The 16224-nt window shown below is 49.1% G+C and overlaps 1 protein-coding gene across 2 annotated transcripts in view; it reads right to left on the reverse strand.

The window, feature by feature from the left end:
• The window catches only part of LOC132384015 (centromere protein F-like), an 83918-nt gene that overhangs the window by 13670 nt on the left and 54024 nt on the right, over positions 1-16224 (reverse strand). For both annotated transcript variants that reach the window (XM_059955285.1, XM_059955286.1), the window contains 3 exons: positions 12168-15007; positions 7663-7828; positions 984-1451 (listed from right to left, as the gene is read on the reverse strand). In XM_059955285.1, the coding sequence (XP_059811268.1) occupies positions 984-1451; positions 7663-7828; positions 12168-15007 (3474 nt within the window). The remainder of the gene's footprint in view (positions 1-983; positions 1452-7662; positions 7829-12167; positions 15008-16224) is intronic.

Consider the following 16224-nt stretch of genomic DNA (forward strand, 5'->3'; position numbering starts at 1 on the left):
AGCGGTGTGCCACAGGGGTCGATGCTGGGCCTGCAACTGATCATGGTCTGGAAGAGGGTGCCGAGTGTAGTGTATCTAAGTTTGCTGATTACTCTGAATTGAGTGCAAAAGCAAATTGAGCAGAGGATACGGAGAGTCTGCAGAGGGATATAGATAGGTTAAGTGAGTGGGCAAGGGTCTGTCAGATGGAGTACAATGTTGGTAAATGAGAGGACATCCACTTTGGAAGGAAAAATGAAAGAGCAGATTATTATTTAAATGGTAAAAGATTGCAGCATGCTGCTGTGCAGAGGGACTTGGGAGCGTTTGTGCATGAATGACAAAAGGTTGGTTTGCAGGTGCATCAGGCTATCAAGAAGGCAAATGGAATGTTGGCCTTCATTGCTAGAGGGATTGAAGTTAAGAACAGGGAGGTTATGCTGCAACTGTACAGGGCACTGGTGAGGCCATACCTTGAGTACTCTGTGCAGTTTTAGTCTCCTTACTTGAGGAAGGATATACTGACTTTGGAGGCGGTGCAGAGATGACGGGGGGGTTAGACTATGAGGAAAGATTGAGTCACCTGTGACTATATCTGCTGGAATTCATTAGAATGAGAGGAGATTTTATCAAAACATATAAAATTATAGAGGGATAGATAAGATAGATGCAGGAAAGTTGTTTCCACTGGTAGAAGAGACTGGACTAGGGGTCACAGCCCTAGTCTATGCTAGATTTGGGGGAGTAAATTTAGGATGGAGATGAGGAGGAACCGTTTTTCCAAAAGTGGTGAATCTGTGGAATTCTCTGCCCAGTGAAGCAGTGTAGGCTGCCTCAGTAAATATATTTAAGACAAGGGTGGGTAGATTTTTGCATAGTAGGGGAATTGAGGGTTACGGGCCAGATCAGCCATGATCTTATTGAATGGCGGAGCAGGTTCAACGGGCCAGATGGCTGACTCCTGCTCCTGTTTCTTATGGTCTTATCACTTCATGAGCACTCACCTTTCTGCACGACATCAGGCAGTCCGTATGGCTCATACTCCGTTTCGTCAAACGCCACGGACAGGTGATGCCGGAACTGGCGGCTCCTCCGTATTCTCGCGGCGAGCTCTGCCGGGTTGATCCTCGTTACAAGTTCTCCGCTTTTCGACCTTGCCAAGGAACCCGCGAGCAGGCCGCCATAATCTGACCCCTGGCCGGGGTCAGCCTGGTCCCGTTCAGCTTCCGTGGCTAACCGATCAGCCAAGGGCTCTGGTTCGCAACCCTCAGCCACCCCTCGGTTCTCCGGCTCTGCCCGAGGAGGAGGCGACTCCGCGGTGGCGGGCCCCACTCTCTCGGCTTCTCGATGTCCATTCGGCAAATCCGCGTACGCGAGGAGATTATGGTCAACTTCCTCATTTTTCTTCTGCACAGTTCGTTTCAAAGCCTCCAGGTCTGCCTGCATCTTCCTTGCTGTGATCTGGGCAGCGTCTTAAAAATAAAGAAGTGTTAAAAATGGGTTTTATCTGTCAAATCATGGTATCACTTGGTGCTAAATTCTCACAGAAATGCACTTAATTCAAGGGTTATGTTTTTCACTCCTTCTCTTTACTGTGAGCAGTCTTGGGCCCCGTATCTAAGGAAGGATGTGCTGACATTGGAGAGGGTTCAAAGGAAGCTCACGAATATGATTCTGGGATTGCACGGCTTGTCAATATGAAGACCATTTGATGGCTCTGGGCCTGTACTCACCAGAATTCAGAGGAATGAGGGCTGACCCCATTGAAACCTATCGGATGTTGAAAGGCCTCGATAGAGTGGATGTGGAGAGGATGCTTCCTAAGGTGAGAGAACCAGCCTCACAGCCTCAGAATAGAGGGGTGTCCTTTTAGAACAGAGATGAGGAGGAATTTCTTTAGCCAGAGAGTGGTAAATTTGTGGAATTCTTTGTGACAGGTGGCTGTGGAGGCCAAGTATATCTAAGGCAGAGGTTGACTGATTCTTGACTGGCCAGGGCATGAAGGGAGGAGGCAGGGACGACAGGGAAATTGGATCAGCCATGATGAAATAGTGGAGCAGATTCAATGGGCCAAATTCTATTCCTATATATTATGGTCTTACTTGTTGAAAGGCAAGGCCAGTGTGACAACTTTGCAGGAGTTGATTAAATTACTGGACTGGGACGAGGAAGACTGAGACATCAAGGAGAATGCAGAAGGCAAGTTCACCACTGACTGCCTGGTTTTTGATCACATGTGCCAAGTGACAATGTTTATAGGAACAGAGTGAGGTGGAGGATAAATGTGTGGCTGAGGGATTGGAGCAGGGGGCAGGGATTCAGATTTCTGGATCACTGGGATCTCTTTTGGGGCAGGTGTGACCTGTACAAAAAGGATGGGTTGCACCTGAATCCCAGGGGGACCAATATCCTGGCAGGGAGGTTTGCTGAGGCTACTGGGGAGAGTTTAAACTAGAACTGCTGGGGAGTGGGAACCGAACTGATGGAGGGAAGGGGCAGTTGGCTGGTAAATAGAGAGAGCTTGGAGACAGTGCGGGAGGGAGGATAGGCAGGTGATAGAGAAGGGATACGCTCAGACCGATGGTTTGAGATGTGTCTATTTTAATGCAAGAAGTATCATGAACAAAGCAGATGAGCTTAGAGCATGGATCAGTACTTGGAGCTATGATGTTGTGGCTATTACAGAGATTTGGATCTCTACAGAGAAAGGCCACTTGGAGTGCCAGGCTTTAGATGTTTCAGAAAGGACAGGGAGGGAGGCAGAAAAGGAGGAAGTCATGGAGGGATTGTCTACTGAGTCTCTGTGGGTGGAAGTTAGAAACAGGAAGGGAACAATAACTCTATTGGGTGTTTTTTAAAGACTACCCAATAGTAACAGGGACATCTAGGAGCAGATAAGGAGACAGATTCTGGAAAGGGTTGTCATGGTGGGAGATCCTAATTTCCCAAATACTGATTGGCATCTCCCTAGATCAAGGGGTTTAGATGGGGTGGAGTTTGTTAGGTGTGTTCAGGAAGGTTTCTTGACACAATATGTAGATAAGCTTACAAGAGGAGAGGCTGTACTTGATCTGCTATTAGGAAATGAACCTGGTCAGGAGTCGGATCTCTCAGTGGGAGAGTATTTTGGAGATAGTGAACACAATTCTACCTCCTTTACCATAGCATTGGAGAGGGATGGGAACAGACAAGTTGGGAAAGTGTTTAATTGGAGTAAGGGGAAATATGAAGCTATCAGGCAGGAACTTGGAAGCATAAACTGGGAACAGATGTTCTCAGGGAAATGTACGGCAGAAATGTGGCAAATGTTCAGGGGATACTTGCGTGGCGTTCTGCATAGGTATGTTCCACTGACAGGGAAAGGATGGTAGGGTACAGGAACCATGGTGTACAAATGCTGTTGAAAATCCAGTCAAGAAGAAAAGAAAAGTTTACAAAAGGTTCAAAAAGCTAGTAGGTATGATAGAGATCTAGATTATAAGGCTAGCAGGAAGGAATGAAATTAGGAGAGCCAGAAGGGGCCATGAGAAGGCCTTGGTGATCAGGATTAAGGAATACCCCAAGACATTCGACAAGGATGTGAAGAGCAAGAGGATAAGATGTGAGAGAATAGGACCAATCACGAGTGACAGTGGAAAAGTGTGTATGGAACCTGAGGGGATAGCAGGGATATTTAGGGAGTACTTTGCTTCAGTATTCACTACAGAAAAGGATCTTGGCGATTGTAGGGATGACTTAGCGGAGTAAAAAACTTGAGCATATAGACATTAAGAAAGAGGATGTGCTGGAGCTTTTGGAAACCATCAAGTTGGATAACTCACTGGGACTGAATACTCCAGGCTTGTGTGGGAGGTGAGTGAGGAGATTGCTGAGCCTCTGGCAAAGATCTCTGCATCATCAATGGAGACGGGAGAGGTTCCGGAGGACTGGAGGGTTGTGGATGTTGTTCCTTTATTCGCGAAAGGGAGTAGAGATAGCTCAGGTAATTATAGACAAGTGACTCTTACTTCAGTAGTTGGTAAGATGATGGAGAAGATCGTGAGAGGCAGGATTTATGAACATTTGGAGAGGCATAATATGATTAGGAATAGTCAGCATGGCTTTGTCAAGGGCAGAGCAGTAGATGTAGTGTATATGGATTTCAGCAAGGCATTTGACAAGGTACCCTATGCAAGGCTTATTGAGGAAGTAAGGAGGCATGGGATCCAAGGGGACGTTGCTTTGCCCACAGAAAGCAAAGAGTGGTTGTAGACGGGTCATATTCTGCATGGAGGCCGGTGACCAGTGGTGTGCCTCAGGGATCTGTTCTGGGACCCCTCCTCTTTGTGATTTTTATAAATGACCTGGATGAGGAAGTGGAGGAATGGGTTAGTAAATTTGCTGATGACACAAAGGTTGGGGGTATTGTGGATAGTGTGGAGGGCTGTCAGAGGTTACAGTGGGACATCAATAGGATTCAAAACCGGGTTGAGAAGTGGCAGATGGAGTTCAACCCAGATAAGTGTGAAATGGTTCATTTTGGTAGGTCAAATATGATGGCAGAATATAGTATTAATGGCAAGACTCTTGGCAGTGTGGAGGATCAGAGAGATTTTGGGGGGTCTGAGTCCATAGGACACTCAAAACTGCTGTGCAGGTTGACTCTGTGATTAAGAAGGCATACGGTGCATTGGCCTTCATCAACCGTGGGATAGAGTTTAAGAGCCAAGAGGTAATGTTGCAGCTATATAGGACCCTGGTCAGAGCCCACTTGAAGTACTGTGCTCAGTTCTGGTCACCTCACTACAGGAAGGACGTGGAAGCCATAGAAAGGGTGCAGAGAAGATTTACAAGGATGTTGCCTGGATTGGGGAGCATGCCTTATGAGAATAGGTTGAGTGAACTCAGCCTTTTCTCCTTGGAGCAGCAGAGGATGAGAGGTGACCTGAAAGAGGTATAAAAGATGATGAGAGGCATTGATCGTGTAGATAGTCAGAGGCTTTTTCCCAGGGCTGAAATGGCTAACACAAGAGGGCACAGTTTTAAGGTGCTTGGAAGTAGGTACAGAGAAGATGTCAAGGGTAAATTTTTTATGCAGAGAATGGTGAGTGTGTGGAATGGGCTGCCGGCGACAGTGGTGGAGGTGGATATGACAGGGTCTTTTAAGAGACTCCTAGATAGGTACATGGAGCTTAGAAAAATAGAGGGCTAGCTATAGGTAACCCTAGGTGATTTCTAAAGTAAGTACATGTTCGGCACAGCATTGTGGGCCAAAGGGCCTGTATTGTGCTGTAGGTTTTCTATATTTCTATGTAACATGAGGGGAACTCCTTCACTCAGAGGGTGGTGAGAGTGCGGAACGAGCTGCCAGCAGAATTGGTGCAGGTGAGCTTGATTTGTATGTTTAAAGTAAGTTTGGATAGTTAGGGGCATGGAAGGCTGTGGTCCTGGTACAGGTCAATAAGAGCAGAGAGCTTGAATGTCTTGACTTAGACTAGATGGGCCGAAGGGCTGTACTTTCCAATGACTGTAAAAGCAGATTTGGCTGTGAAACAGGATGTGAGGATTCTCTCACTATTTACATTCCGGACAGAAGGAAAATCTGCATCACAGGCCGCTGGCTTTCTGCCAAGGAACAGGATGTCAACCTAAACACAAAGTACACGGCAGACGCTGTGGTCAAATTGACACGTACAAAGGCTGGATGAACTCAGCAGGCCGGGCAGCATCCGTGGGAACGAGCAGTCGACCCTCCTGGCGAAGGGTCTCGGCCCGAAACGTTGACTGCTCGTTTCAACAGGTGCTGCCCGACCTGCTGAGTTCATCCAGCTTTTGTAAGTGTAGAATGTCAACCTAACAGCCGATGGGTGCCCTTCTACATTGTTGAACTTGACTTGTTGCTGAGCAGAGAGATCCTGGGATCCAAGTTCGTAGCTCCCTGGAAGTGGCTACACAGGTTGATAAGGTGGTTAAGGAGGCTTATGGAAGGTTTGCTTTTTTCAGTCGAGGCACTGAGTTCGAAAGTCAGGAATCTACATTGAAACTTTACAAAACTCTGGTTTGGCCACATCTGGAGTATTGCATACAGTTCTGGTTGCCCCTCAAATGTGTAGGAAGGATGCTGAGGCTTTGAAGAGGGGGCAGGAGAGGTTTACCAGGACGCTGCCTGGTTTAGAGGGCGTGTGCTATCGCGAGAGGCTGGACAAACTTGGGTTGTTTTCTCTGGAGTGCCGGAAGGTGAGAGGAGATCTGATAGAGATTTACAAGATTATGGAGGCACGGATGGAGTGGACAGGGAGCATCGGTTTCCCAGGGTTGAAATGACTAATACCAGAGGGCATGCATTGACGGTGAGAGGAGATAGGTTGAAAGGGTAAGTTTTTTTTAAACTCAGAGAGTGCTGGATGCCTGGTATGGTAGTGGAGGCAAATACATTAGAGGCTTTTAAGAGATGTTTGGACAGGCACATGGGTGTGAGGATGGAGGGATATGAACATGGTGTAGGTAGGAGGGATAAATGTTTGGATGTCTTTTGCTTTTTAGCTGGTACAGCACAACACTGTGGGCTGAATGGCCTGCTCCCGTACTGTACTCTTCTATATGAGAAACGATTTAACAGGAGACACTTCCCCCTGAAATGTTAGCACTGATCTCTGAACGAAGTTTCAATTAAAGGATTTCAGCACCACCTCCCTCCGGCTCATCGTCAATGATTAGTAAAGCTAATTCAGATGATACTGAGCAGCACTTGTGAGAGTACGGGGTTTCTGGTAGGACGCTTTGCAGTGCTGATGAACGAAAAGATCTTGGGGCCCGTACCCATAGATCACTCCAAGTTGCTGCACAAGTTGATAGGGTGATTAAGGAGGCGCCTGGAGTGTTGGCCTTCATTAGATTGGGGGGGGGGGGGGTGAGTTCAAGAACGGCAGGGTAATGTTGCAGCTCCATGCTCCAATTATGGTCTAACCAGAGTTTTGTTGGTCTCGGTTCTGCATGCCTCATCATAGGAAGGATTTGGAAGCTTTAGGGAGGACGCAGAGCAAATTTACCAGCACATTGCCTGGATCGGAGAGCATTTCTCATGAGGATAGGTTGAGTGAGCTGGGGCTTTACTCTTTGGAGCAAAGGAGGATGAGAGGTGACTTGATAGAGGAGTCCAAGATGATAAGAGGCATGGATCGAGTGGACAGCCAGAGACTTTTTCCCAGGGCGGAAATGACCTAATATGAGGGGGCATCATTTTAAAGGCAAGTATAAAGGGGGCGGGGATGTCAGAGGTTTTACAGAGAGTGGTGGGGAATGCCCTGCCAGGAATATAGATATATTGGGGATATTTAAGAGACTCTTAAATCGATGATAGAAAAATGGCAGGCTACGGGGAAGGGAGGGTTTGTTTGATCTTGGAGTAGGTTAAAACGTCGGTTCAATCCCCACCGCTGCCTGTAAGGAGCTTGTACACTCCCCCGCGACCGTGCAGGTTTCCTCCAGGTGCTCCAGTTTCCTCCCACAGTCCAAAGACTGACCGGTCGGTAGGTTAAACAGCCACTGGAAATTGTCCCGTGATTCGGCTAGAGTGAAATCAGGGGATTGCTGGGCAGTGCAGCTTGAAGGGCTGGAAGGACCTGTTGGCGCTGTAGCTCAATAAATAACAACAACACATTGTAGGCCTAATGGCCTGTATTGTGCTGGACTGTTCTATGATACCTTGCTGTTGGATATTTGCGAGGAGATCATCATGAAGGTCTCTTTGCTGTTGACAATCCGTGGGCACCTCTTTATCTGTAGGTGGACTCTGCCACTGCTTCAACTGGCCCTGCAGGTAACTGTTCTCTTTATTCAGCTCCGCTGCTATACTCCGTAGATGCTCCACCTGCAAAAAGCATTTCAGCAAGTGATGAATGTGGACCGTCTTATAGCCTTTCTGACCTACAGTTCTGTGCAAAAATCTCAGGCATGACTTCTGCACATTACTATGATAATTTTATGCATTGCACTGTACTGCTGCCACACAAAAAAAAACAAATTTACAACATACGTGAGTGATGATAAACTTGATTCTGATATGGGTCTCTATCGTGGACTGATTGTGGAAAGGGGGCAGGGAGAGGGGAATCACGGATGGGAAAAGGGGAAGGGAGTGGGAAGCACCAGAGAGACATTCTGTAATGTTCAATAAACCAATTGTTTAGAATCAAATGCCCTTGTCTGATGCCTCAGGGCTTGCATCTACACCACCCCCACCAACCCCTGGCACTCCTTCTCTGCCACCTGTCCCACACCCCTCCGCCAGCGCCCCACCCTTGCCATTCCCAACATCCTTTGTCCCTGCCAGATTTACAAACTCGCTCTCTGCTCCAAGTTGACAAATACAGTACTGTGCAAAAGCCTTAGGCACCCTTGCTATATATAAGACTTTTGCACAGTCCTGTACTTCTCAATGCAACCATCAGGGAGGAGGTACGGGAGCCTGAAGACACACAGTCAGTGATTCAGGAACAGCTTCTTCCCCTCTGCCATCAGGGAGGAGGTACGGGAGCCTGAAGACACACACTCAGCGACTCAGGAACAGCTTCTTCCCCTCTGCCATCAGGGAGGAGGTACAGGAGCCTGAAGACACACACTCAGCGATTCAGGAACAGCTTCTTCCCCTCTGCCATCAGGGAGGAGGTACAGGAGCCTGAAGACACACTCTCAGCGATTCAGCAACAGCCTCTTCCCCTCTGCCATCAGGAAGGGGGTACAGGAGCCTGAAGATACACACTCAGCGATTCAGCAACAGCTTCTTCCCCTCTGCCATCAGGGAGGAGGTACGGGAGCCTGAAGACACACACTCAGCGATTCAGGAACAGCTTCTTCCCCTCTGCCATCAGGGAGGAGGTACAGGAGCCTGAAGACACACACTCATTGATTCAGGAACAGCTTCTTCCCCTCTGCCATCAGGGAGGAGGTACAGGAGCCTGAAGGCACACACTCAGCGATTCAGGAACAGCTTCTTCCCCTCTGCCATCAGGGAGGAGGTACGGGAGCCTGAAGACACACACTCAACGATTCAGGAACAGCTTCTTCCCCTCTGCCATCAGGGAGGAGGTACGGGAGCCTGAAGACACACACTCAGCGATTCAGGAACAGCTTCTTCCCCTCTGCCATCAGGGAGGAGGTACGGGAGCCTGAAGACACACACTCAGCGATTCAGGAACAGCTTCTTCCCCTCTGCTATCCGATTTCTGAATGGACATTGAACCCATGAACAGCTCCTCACTACTTTTAATATTTCTGTTTTTGTATTTTATGTGCATATTCATACTGCAATTCACGTTTCTTCTCTAACATTATGTTCTCTAACATTGCACTGTTTTGCTGCTGCATAGACAATAAATTTCACGACATAGGCCGGTGATCTTAAACCTGACTCTGGTGCTTGCTGTTTGTATAGCAATGCAACAGGAGTGGCTTGAAGCATATGTATTGAAATTCCGAAAACCACTTCTAAAAATGAATTGTTCACTATACCGAGACCCATTCCCAAATGTTGAAAACAAAGGCCCTGATACAGCACAGTCCTCAGAAAGGAAACATGGGTTAAGAGTTTCTGGAAGTTCGTCGGAAGTGGTGTTTATTTGTTTTCAGCCTGTGCTCAGCCAGTTTCCTCGAGAAAGCCCTGATAGTTGTCACCGCTCTTACACACACACACACACACACATTCTTTCTATTCATTGAAAACATTCACAGATTCATATAGGCATCTAAGATGACGGTGTGGGTCCAGTCAAAGGTGCATTTGTTCATCCTGTACCGTCTTTTAATTCTACAACTGCAAGTCACTGCTGGATACTAAGTACATCAAGAACTGCAGGACTATTCCATCAGCGAGTTGCTCGACAGCGACGGAGCTGGACTTATTGCGTACTGTTCTTGTATTGTTGCCTGGACCTGCTGGGTACTTTTAGGACGGTGCACGGTGCAAGTGATTAGCTTGGACATTGTTATAAGACCATAAGACATAGGAGCAGAATCAGGCCATCTGACCCATTGAGCCCACTCCACCATTCAATCATGGCCAATCCTGTTTTTTTTCTCCTCCTCAACCCCAGTTCCCGGCCTTCTCCCCGTAATCTTTAATGCCATGTCCAATCAAGAACCTATCAATCTCTAACTTAAATACACCCGGCCTCCACAGCCGCATGTGGCAACATATCCCACAAATCCACCACCCTCTAGCTAAAGAAGTTTCTCTGTTATTGTGATCACAAGACCCGGCTGGACGTTGGTGATGTCGAACACTGCAAGTCCCGTGCAGTGGCCCGTTGCCGAGACCCACAGTTGGGGAGCTGCGCAGCCTTGGGTGTGGGGAGGATTTGGCCAATCCCACAGGGGTCATCTGTCACATTCGTTTAGGGGAGGAGCTGCCAAGGAAGTGCAGGAGAGGCCTCTGTGGGCATGCCGGAGTCCGTTCAGGTCCCTCCTGGTGCTGCCCTCCGGTGGTCACTCGGTGCTGCTCTCCAGTGCTCGCTCGGTGCTGCCCTCCGGTGCTCACTCGGTGGAAGAACGAGTTGGACATTCAGGGACTTGGGCTACATTTTGTCTTTGTGACTGTACATTTTTCCGAAACTATAACCATATGTGCTACATGCAGTATGCTGGTAGTAACATGTTTTGTACCTTGGTCCTGAAGGAACATTGTTTCATTTGACTATGATCATGTATGTTTGAATGATAATTAAACTTGAGCTTGATACCTCTGTCAAATCTCCTCCTTGCTCCAGGAGAACCATAGAATCATAGAAAGAACCATAGAACATTACAGCACAGAAACAAGCCTTTTGGTCCTTCTTGGCTGAGCCGAACCATTTTTCTGCCTAGTCCCACTGACCTGCACCTGGACCATATCCCTCCATACACCTCTCATGTACCTGTCCAAGTTTTTCTTAAATGTTAAAAGTGAGCCCACATTTACCACTTCATCTGGCAGCTAATTCCACACTCCCACCACTCTCTGCGTAAAGAAGCCCCCTCCCCTAATGTTCCCTTTAAACTTTTCCCCCTTCACCCTTAACCCATGTCCTCTGGTTTTTTTCTCCCCTAACCTCAGTGGAAAAAGCCTGCTTGCCTTCTCTCTATCTATACCCATCATAATTTTATATACCTCTATCAAGTCTCCCCTCATTCTTCTATGCTCCAGGGAATAAAGTCCTAACCAATTCAACCTTCCTCTGTAACTTAGTTTCTCAAATCCTGGCAACATCCTCGTAAACCTTCTCTGCACTCTTTCAACCTTATTAATATCCTTCCTGTAATTCGGAGACCAAGACTGCACACAACAAACTCAAGCTTCTCCAGTTCACTCAGACTATCATCCTTGGAAAGTCCTTGGACCTATTCTTTCAAGGACTTTCATATTCTTCCGAATTAAAAAGTGTTGAATTTGGTGGAACAGGCCAGAAGCAGAATTTTGCATAGGAGAGCAGTGGATCGCTGACAGCAGCTTCTGCCGTCATTTTTAAGTATTTGCCATCGTTAGACGGTAAATTTGGGTTAATCGTGACATTGTTTTCTCTCTCTCTCTCTCTGGGAGTTTAGTGTGCCTAGATTACACACTAACCTTGGACCAATGGTTCCAAGGGTAGTCATAGCTGACGGGTGGTTGTGGAGACGAGCTCCCACTGCTACACAAAAGCTCTTCATGGCGTGCGTCTCAAACAGCCTCTGACAACCAAGTCCGACTCCCGGCCTTCACGTGTGGCATCTTTCATGTGCCCAGCGGAGCTGTTCTCACTGACAAAAGGGGCAAAGGTGGAACAGGGACACCTTAAAACCGGTTATTTTGGGCAGGTGGGCCTCGTTAACCACGGATGGACGGGTATGTGGACGAGAGGGGTATGGAGGGATATGGGCCAGGTGCAGGTCAGCGGGACTAGGCAGGAAAAATGGTTCGGCAGAGCCAAGAAGGGCTGAAGGGCCTGTTTCTGTGCTGTAACGTTCTATGGTTCTATAGACATTGAACTCATAAACACTACCTCACTACTTTTTCTTTAAATTTGTTTTTGCACTATTTACTTAATGTAACTATTGAATATACGTACACATACATACTGCAATTCAGAATTTTTTCTATGCTCATCATGCATTATTATACTGCTGCTGCAAAGTTAACAAATTTCACAATATTAAACCTGATTCTGAAATAATAAGATGCTAAACACTAGACCTACCTGGTTCTGCAGAACAGCCTTTTCAGAAAGGGCTTGCTGCAGTTCCTGCCGAAGGTGCCTTTGCGAATGCCTTGCGTTTTCAGCGGCATCTTTCAAGGACCTGCACTCCCTCGCCAGCGTCTCGGCGTGGTTTTGCAATCCCAGCAGAGAGCCCTGCAGGGAACGCAGCTCCGTCTGCCCGCTCGCTTCCTGAGTTTCCAAGGCAGCAGCACCTTCCAAGACTTGCCGCCTCCACTCCAGCAGCGCCTCCAGCTCCTCCCGGAGACGGCTCTGCTCCTCGGCGCTCACTTTGCACAGGGCCTCGGCGGACTGGATCGCGGCCGTCAAGCGGTCCTTCTCGCGCTGCAAGCCGCTGGCTGACTCCTGCAGCCTTCCAACTTCCAAGCTCAGCTGCTCCTTTTCGTGCTCCAGGGCTCTGCATTTTTCATCCAGACGGCTTAATCGCCCATTCAGAGCGTCAACCGCTCCCCGACTTCTTTCTTCTTTCAATCGGCGATTCGCACCTTCCACTTCTTCAGCAAGCTCTTCCGCTGACTTCTCTTCTTCTAAACCAGGGGCGTTCGTCCGGGCGTCAGCACTTTCTGCGGCCCTCTGTATCAGTGGTTCATTTTCGGACTGGGTCTCCTTGTCACATGGGACTGTCGACCCCTTTCCCCGCAAGCCGTCCGGACATCTGGTCTGTTGGCCGTTCTTCACTGCATCGCCGCTGCCAGACCCTCCACAACCAGGCTGCCTTTGGATCTGAGCGCCCTGCTTCACTTGGGCAACAGAGTTAAGCGGGGAGGTTGTCCCTTGCGCTCCTCGGGGAGTGGAACCTGCCTTTTGCTGGCCTGGTACAAGCGGATTATCAGGAAGCGCACTTTCGAAGTAGGGGGCTTCTTCATCCGGCAGCTGCTTTTCAGCAACCTCACCCGTCCCGGGTACGTTTCGTGCGGCAGGACTATTCGGCAAGGGCACCTTTGCTTCGTCACGCTCGTTACAGCGGGACGGGGCTGCTTCAGTTGCTCGTTCCCGGGGCAGAAGCAGCGGATCATCAAAAGCACTTTCACGGCAACCGGGCTCCAATCGCTGCACCCTTCCTGGCTCCGATTCCCGCGCGTTCTCGTCAGCACCCTGCGCTGAGGAAGCCATCAACAATGGGCTGCTATTTTCATGCGCGCTTTGGTCAGCTTGGGGAACCCGTCCATGGCTCTGTTCCAGCACAGCCTCTTCAGGGGGGCTGGCACGATTTCCCTCGGATGTCTCTGTGACAGTCTTCAAGTTAACCTTCAGGTCTCGGTTTTCCTGGTTAATGCATGCCAAAATTTTTAAGGCACCCTGCAGACGCCTGTTTAGGACCTGAATGATGCCGTCCTTCTCCTCCAGGCTCAGGAGAAGATCCTCAATGTTCTTGCTCTGGGCTTCCAGGGCGACTGTTAACTGCTGGGTCTCACTGTGGATCCTGGACTGTAGGTTATCAAACATGTCCTGGGCCTGTCGCTTGGCTTCCACTGCTTCCTCCTTCTCCCTGGCCAACTCCTCGCACCTTTGCTGCAGTTCAGCAAAGTGCTTCTGATGCTCTTTCAATTCGTTGCTAAACCCAGACTGTTCAAACACTTGGCTCCTCAGGCATTCCAGGAGAAGTTCTCGGCTTTTGTCACCTGCCTTCGTGACACCCGTGAAGCCAAAATTCTCCTCGCCGAGCTTGGGTTCTGCCGTCTCACTTGGATCACCGCTCGAGTGATTTGAGAAGACTGAAGACTCAAGGCTCTGGGCATCTCTCTGCTTGAAAGGCTCCAATGCGTCTCTGTTTTCACCGTTGGCCTTCATGATCTCCTCGATGCAAACCTTTTCACACTTAAGATCTACAATTTCTTGCTGGAGCTGCTGCACCTTCTTGGATGCAGCATTTTGCAGGATCTCAAGTTCGTCACTCGATCCCAGGTGACCACCGCCGGATCGCGACAGTCGGGAGGCTTTACTGCACTCGTCCTCCAACAGCTTAGTGGTCTCCTGCAACTTCCCCACAAGGACCCTCGCTCGCTCCAGCTCCTTCTCCAGCGTGCGAATCCGCTCTGCCTGAAGGGTAGCCAACGCGCTCGAGCGCTCGGCTTCTGCGGCGCTGCTCTTCACGGCCTGCTTTAGCTTCCTTCTCAGCTCTGTCACAGTCTGCCGATCCTTCCGGTCCTCGGCCACTTTGCTTTCAAGCTCTCGCCTTGCGTTGTCCAACTCGCACTGCAGCGCCTGATTTTTCATTTCCACTTCCTCTAGCTTCAGTTCGATCTCTCCGAGACGTGCACACTTGGTATCTGGTTTGTCATGTCCTTCGACCCCCTCGGCCTTCTCTTTAGGTTCATCGCGCACCACCGTGGTTTCTGCTGCCCTGGCCTCCAGTTCCTTCTTTGCTTCGACCTTCAGTGCCGGGAGTCTGGCCTCCGTTTCCTCTTCAGAACTCGGGAGCGCTTTCGCTGTTTTCCCCGAAACTTGGGATTCTTCTGGTTTTCCATACAGTTCAGTCGCCAAGCTCACTGCCCGGCCCGTAGTGTGATCTTCCTCCTCGTCGCCCCCAGGACCTGGGTCCAACTCATCCGCCTGCCCCGCCTTTCCGAGTTGGCAACCTTCCATCAAGTCCAATGCTTCCTCTGCGGCTTCTGGCTGCAATCCCAGTACTGTCTGCGCACCGTCGGGCTTTCCGCCCTCTGACTGACAAGTCTTGGGCTCGTTGTTGTGGTTGGATTTGCCGATCGCGCCCGCATCATTTCTATTCAAGGGTGGGTCCACGCTCTCCGGGTTTGTCCTGCTCTGGTGGCGCAACTTCACTTGCAGGTCTTCAAGCTGGGACATGAGAGCCAGGTTTTCAGCTGAAATACGAAATTAAAATTTGCTGAAGCTGGTAACAGTGAATAACACCTTTCATTTCACAGTGCTGAGTTAGAAAAATGTAATGCCCAGTGTCACATTATACAATGGGAACGTCTTAATGACTGATTTGGTTAGATCCATATTTGGTCTATGCTACACCTGCCCCCACACCTCCTCCCTCATGACCACCCAGGGCAGCAAAATCCTTCCAGGTGAGGTGACACTTCACCTTGAGTCTGTTGGGGTGATATACTGTGTCCAGTGCTCTCGGTGTGGTCCTCTGTATATCACTGAGACCCGATGTAGATTGGGAGACTGCTTCACCGAGCAGCTACGCTCTGTCCGCCAGAATAAGCAGGATCTCCCAGCGGCCACACATTTTAATTCCACTTCCCATTCCCATGCGTCCATCCACGGCCTCCTTCACTGCACTGTCGTGATGAGGCCACATTTAGGTTGGAGGAGCAACATCTTATATTCCCTCTGGGTAGCCTCCAACTTGATGGCATGAACATCGATTTCTCAAACGTCCAGTAATGCCCCCATTTCACCTTTCCCCAACCCCGTTCCCCTCTCTCACCTCATCTCCTTGCCCTCCCATCAATTCTCCCCTTTTCTTTCTTCATGACCTTCTATCCTCACCTGTCAGACTCCCCTTTCTCCAGCCCTGTACCTCTTTCACTAATCCACTTCCCAGCTCTTTACTTCACCCCTCCCCCTCCTGGTTTCACCTTTTTTTCTCTCTCTCTCCCCTGCTCCCTCCACCTTTTAAATCTAGCCCTCAGCTTTTTTTTCTTCCAATCTTGCAGACTGTACTTTTTTTCCCCAAAGATGTGCATTGCTTGGATTTCCAGCACCTGTATCTTTTCTCATTTCCCGCTGGAAGGTTAATTGGTCATCGTAAATAGTCCCGTGATTAGGCTGGGATTAAATGCGGGGCGTGCTTGGCAGCGCGAAGGACTGATTTTGCGCTGTTTCCCTTGTTTTTATTAAGAGATACCAACACAGTGAACTGGCCCTTCTGGCCCACGAGCCTGGACTGCCCAAATACATCCACGAGACTGATTAACCTACTAACCTGAATAGGTCTTTGGACGGTGGGAGGAAACTGGAGCACGTGATCACCGGGAGAACATACAAACTCCTTACAGACAGCGGCAGGGATTGAAACTGGTTCGCCGGCAATGTAAAAGTGTTAAGCTGACCGCTACATTAC

The sequence above is a fragment of the Hypanus sabinus genome, chromosome 31 (genome assembly GCF_030144855.1).
Source record: "Hypanus sabinus isolate sHypSab1 chromosome 31, sHypSab1.hap1, whole genome shotgun sequence".
In the NCBI taxonomy this organism is placed as follows: Eukaryota; Metazoa; Chordata; class Chondrichthyes; order Myliobatiformes; family Dasyatidae; genus Hypanus; species Hypanus sabinus.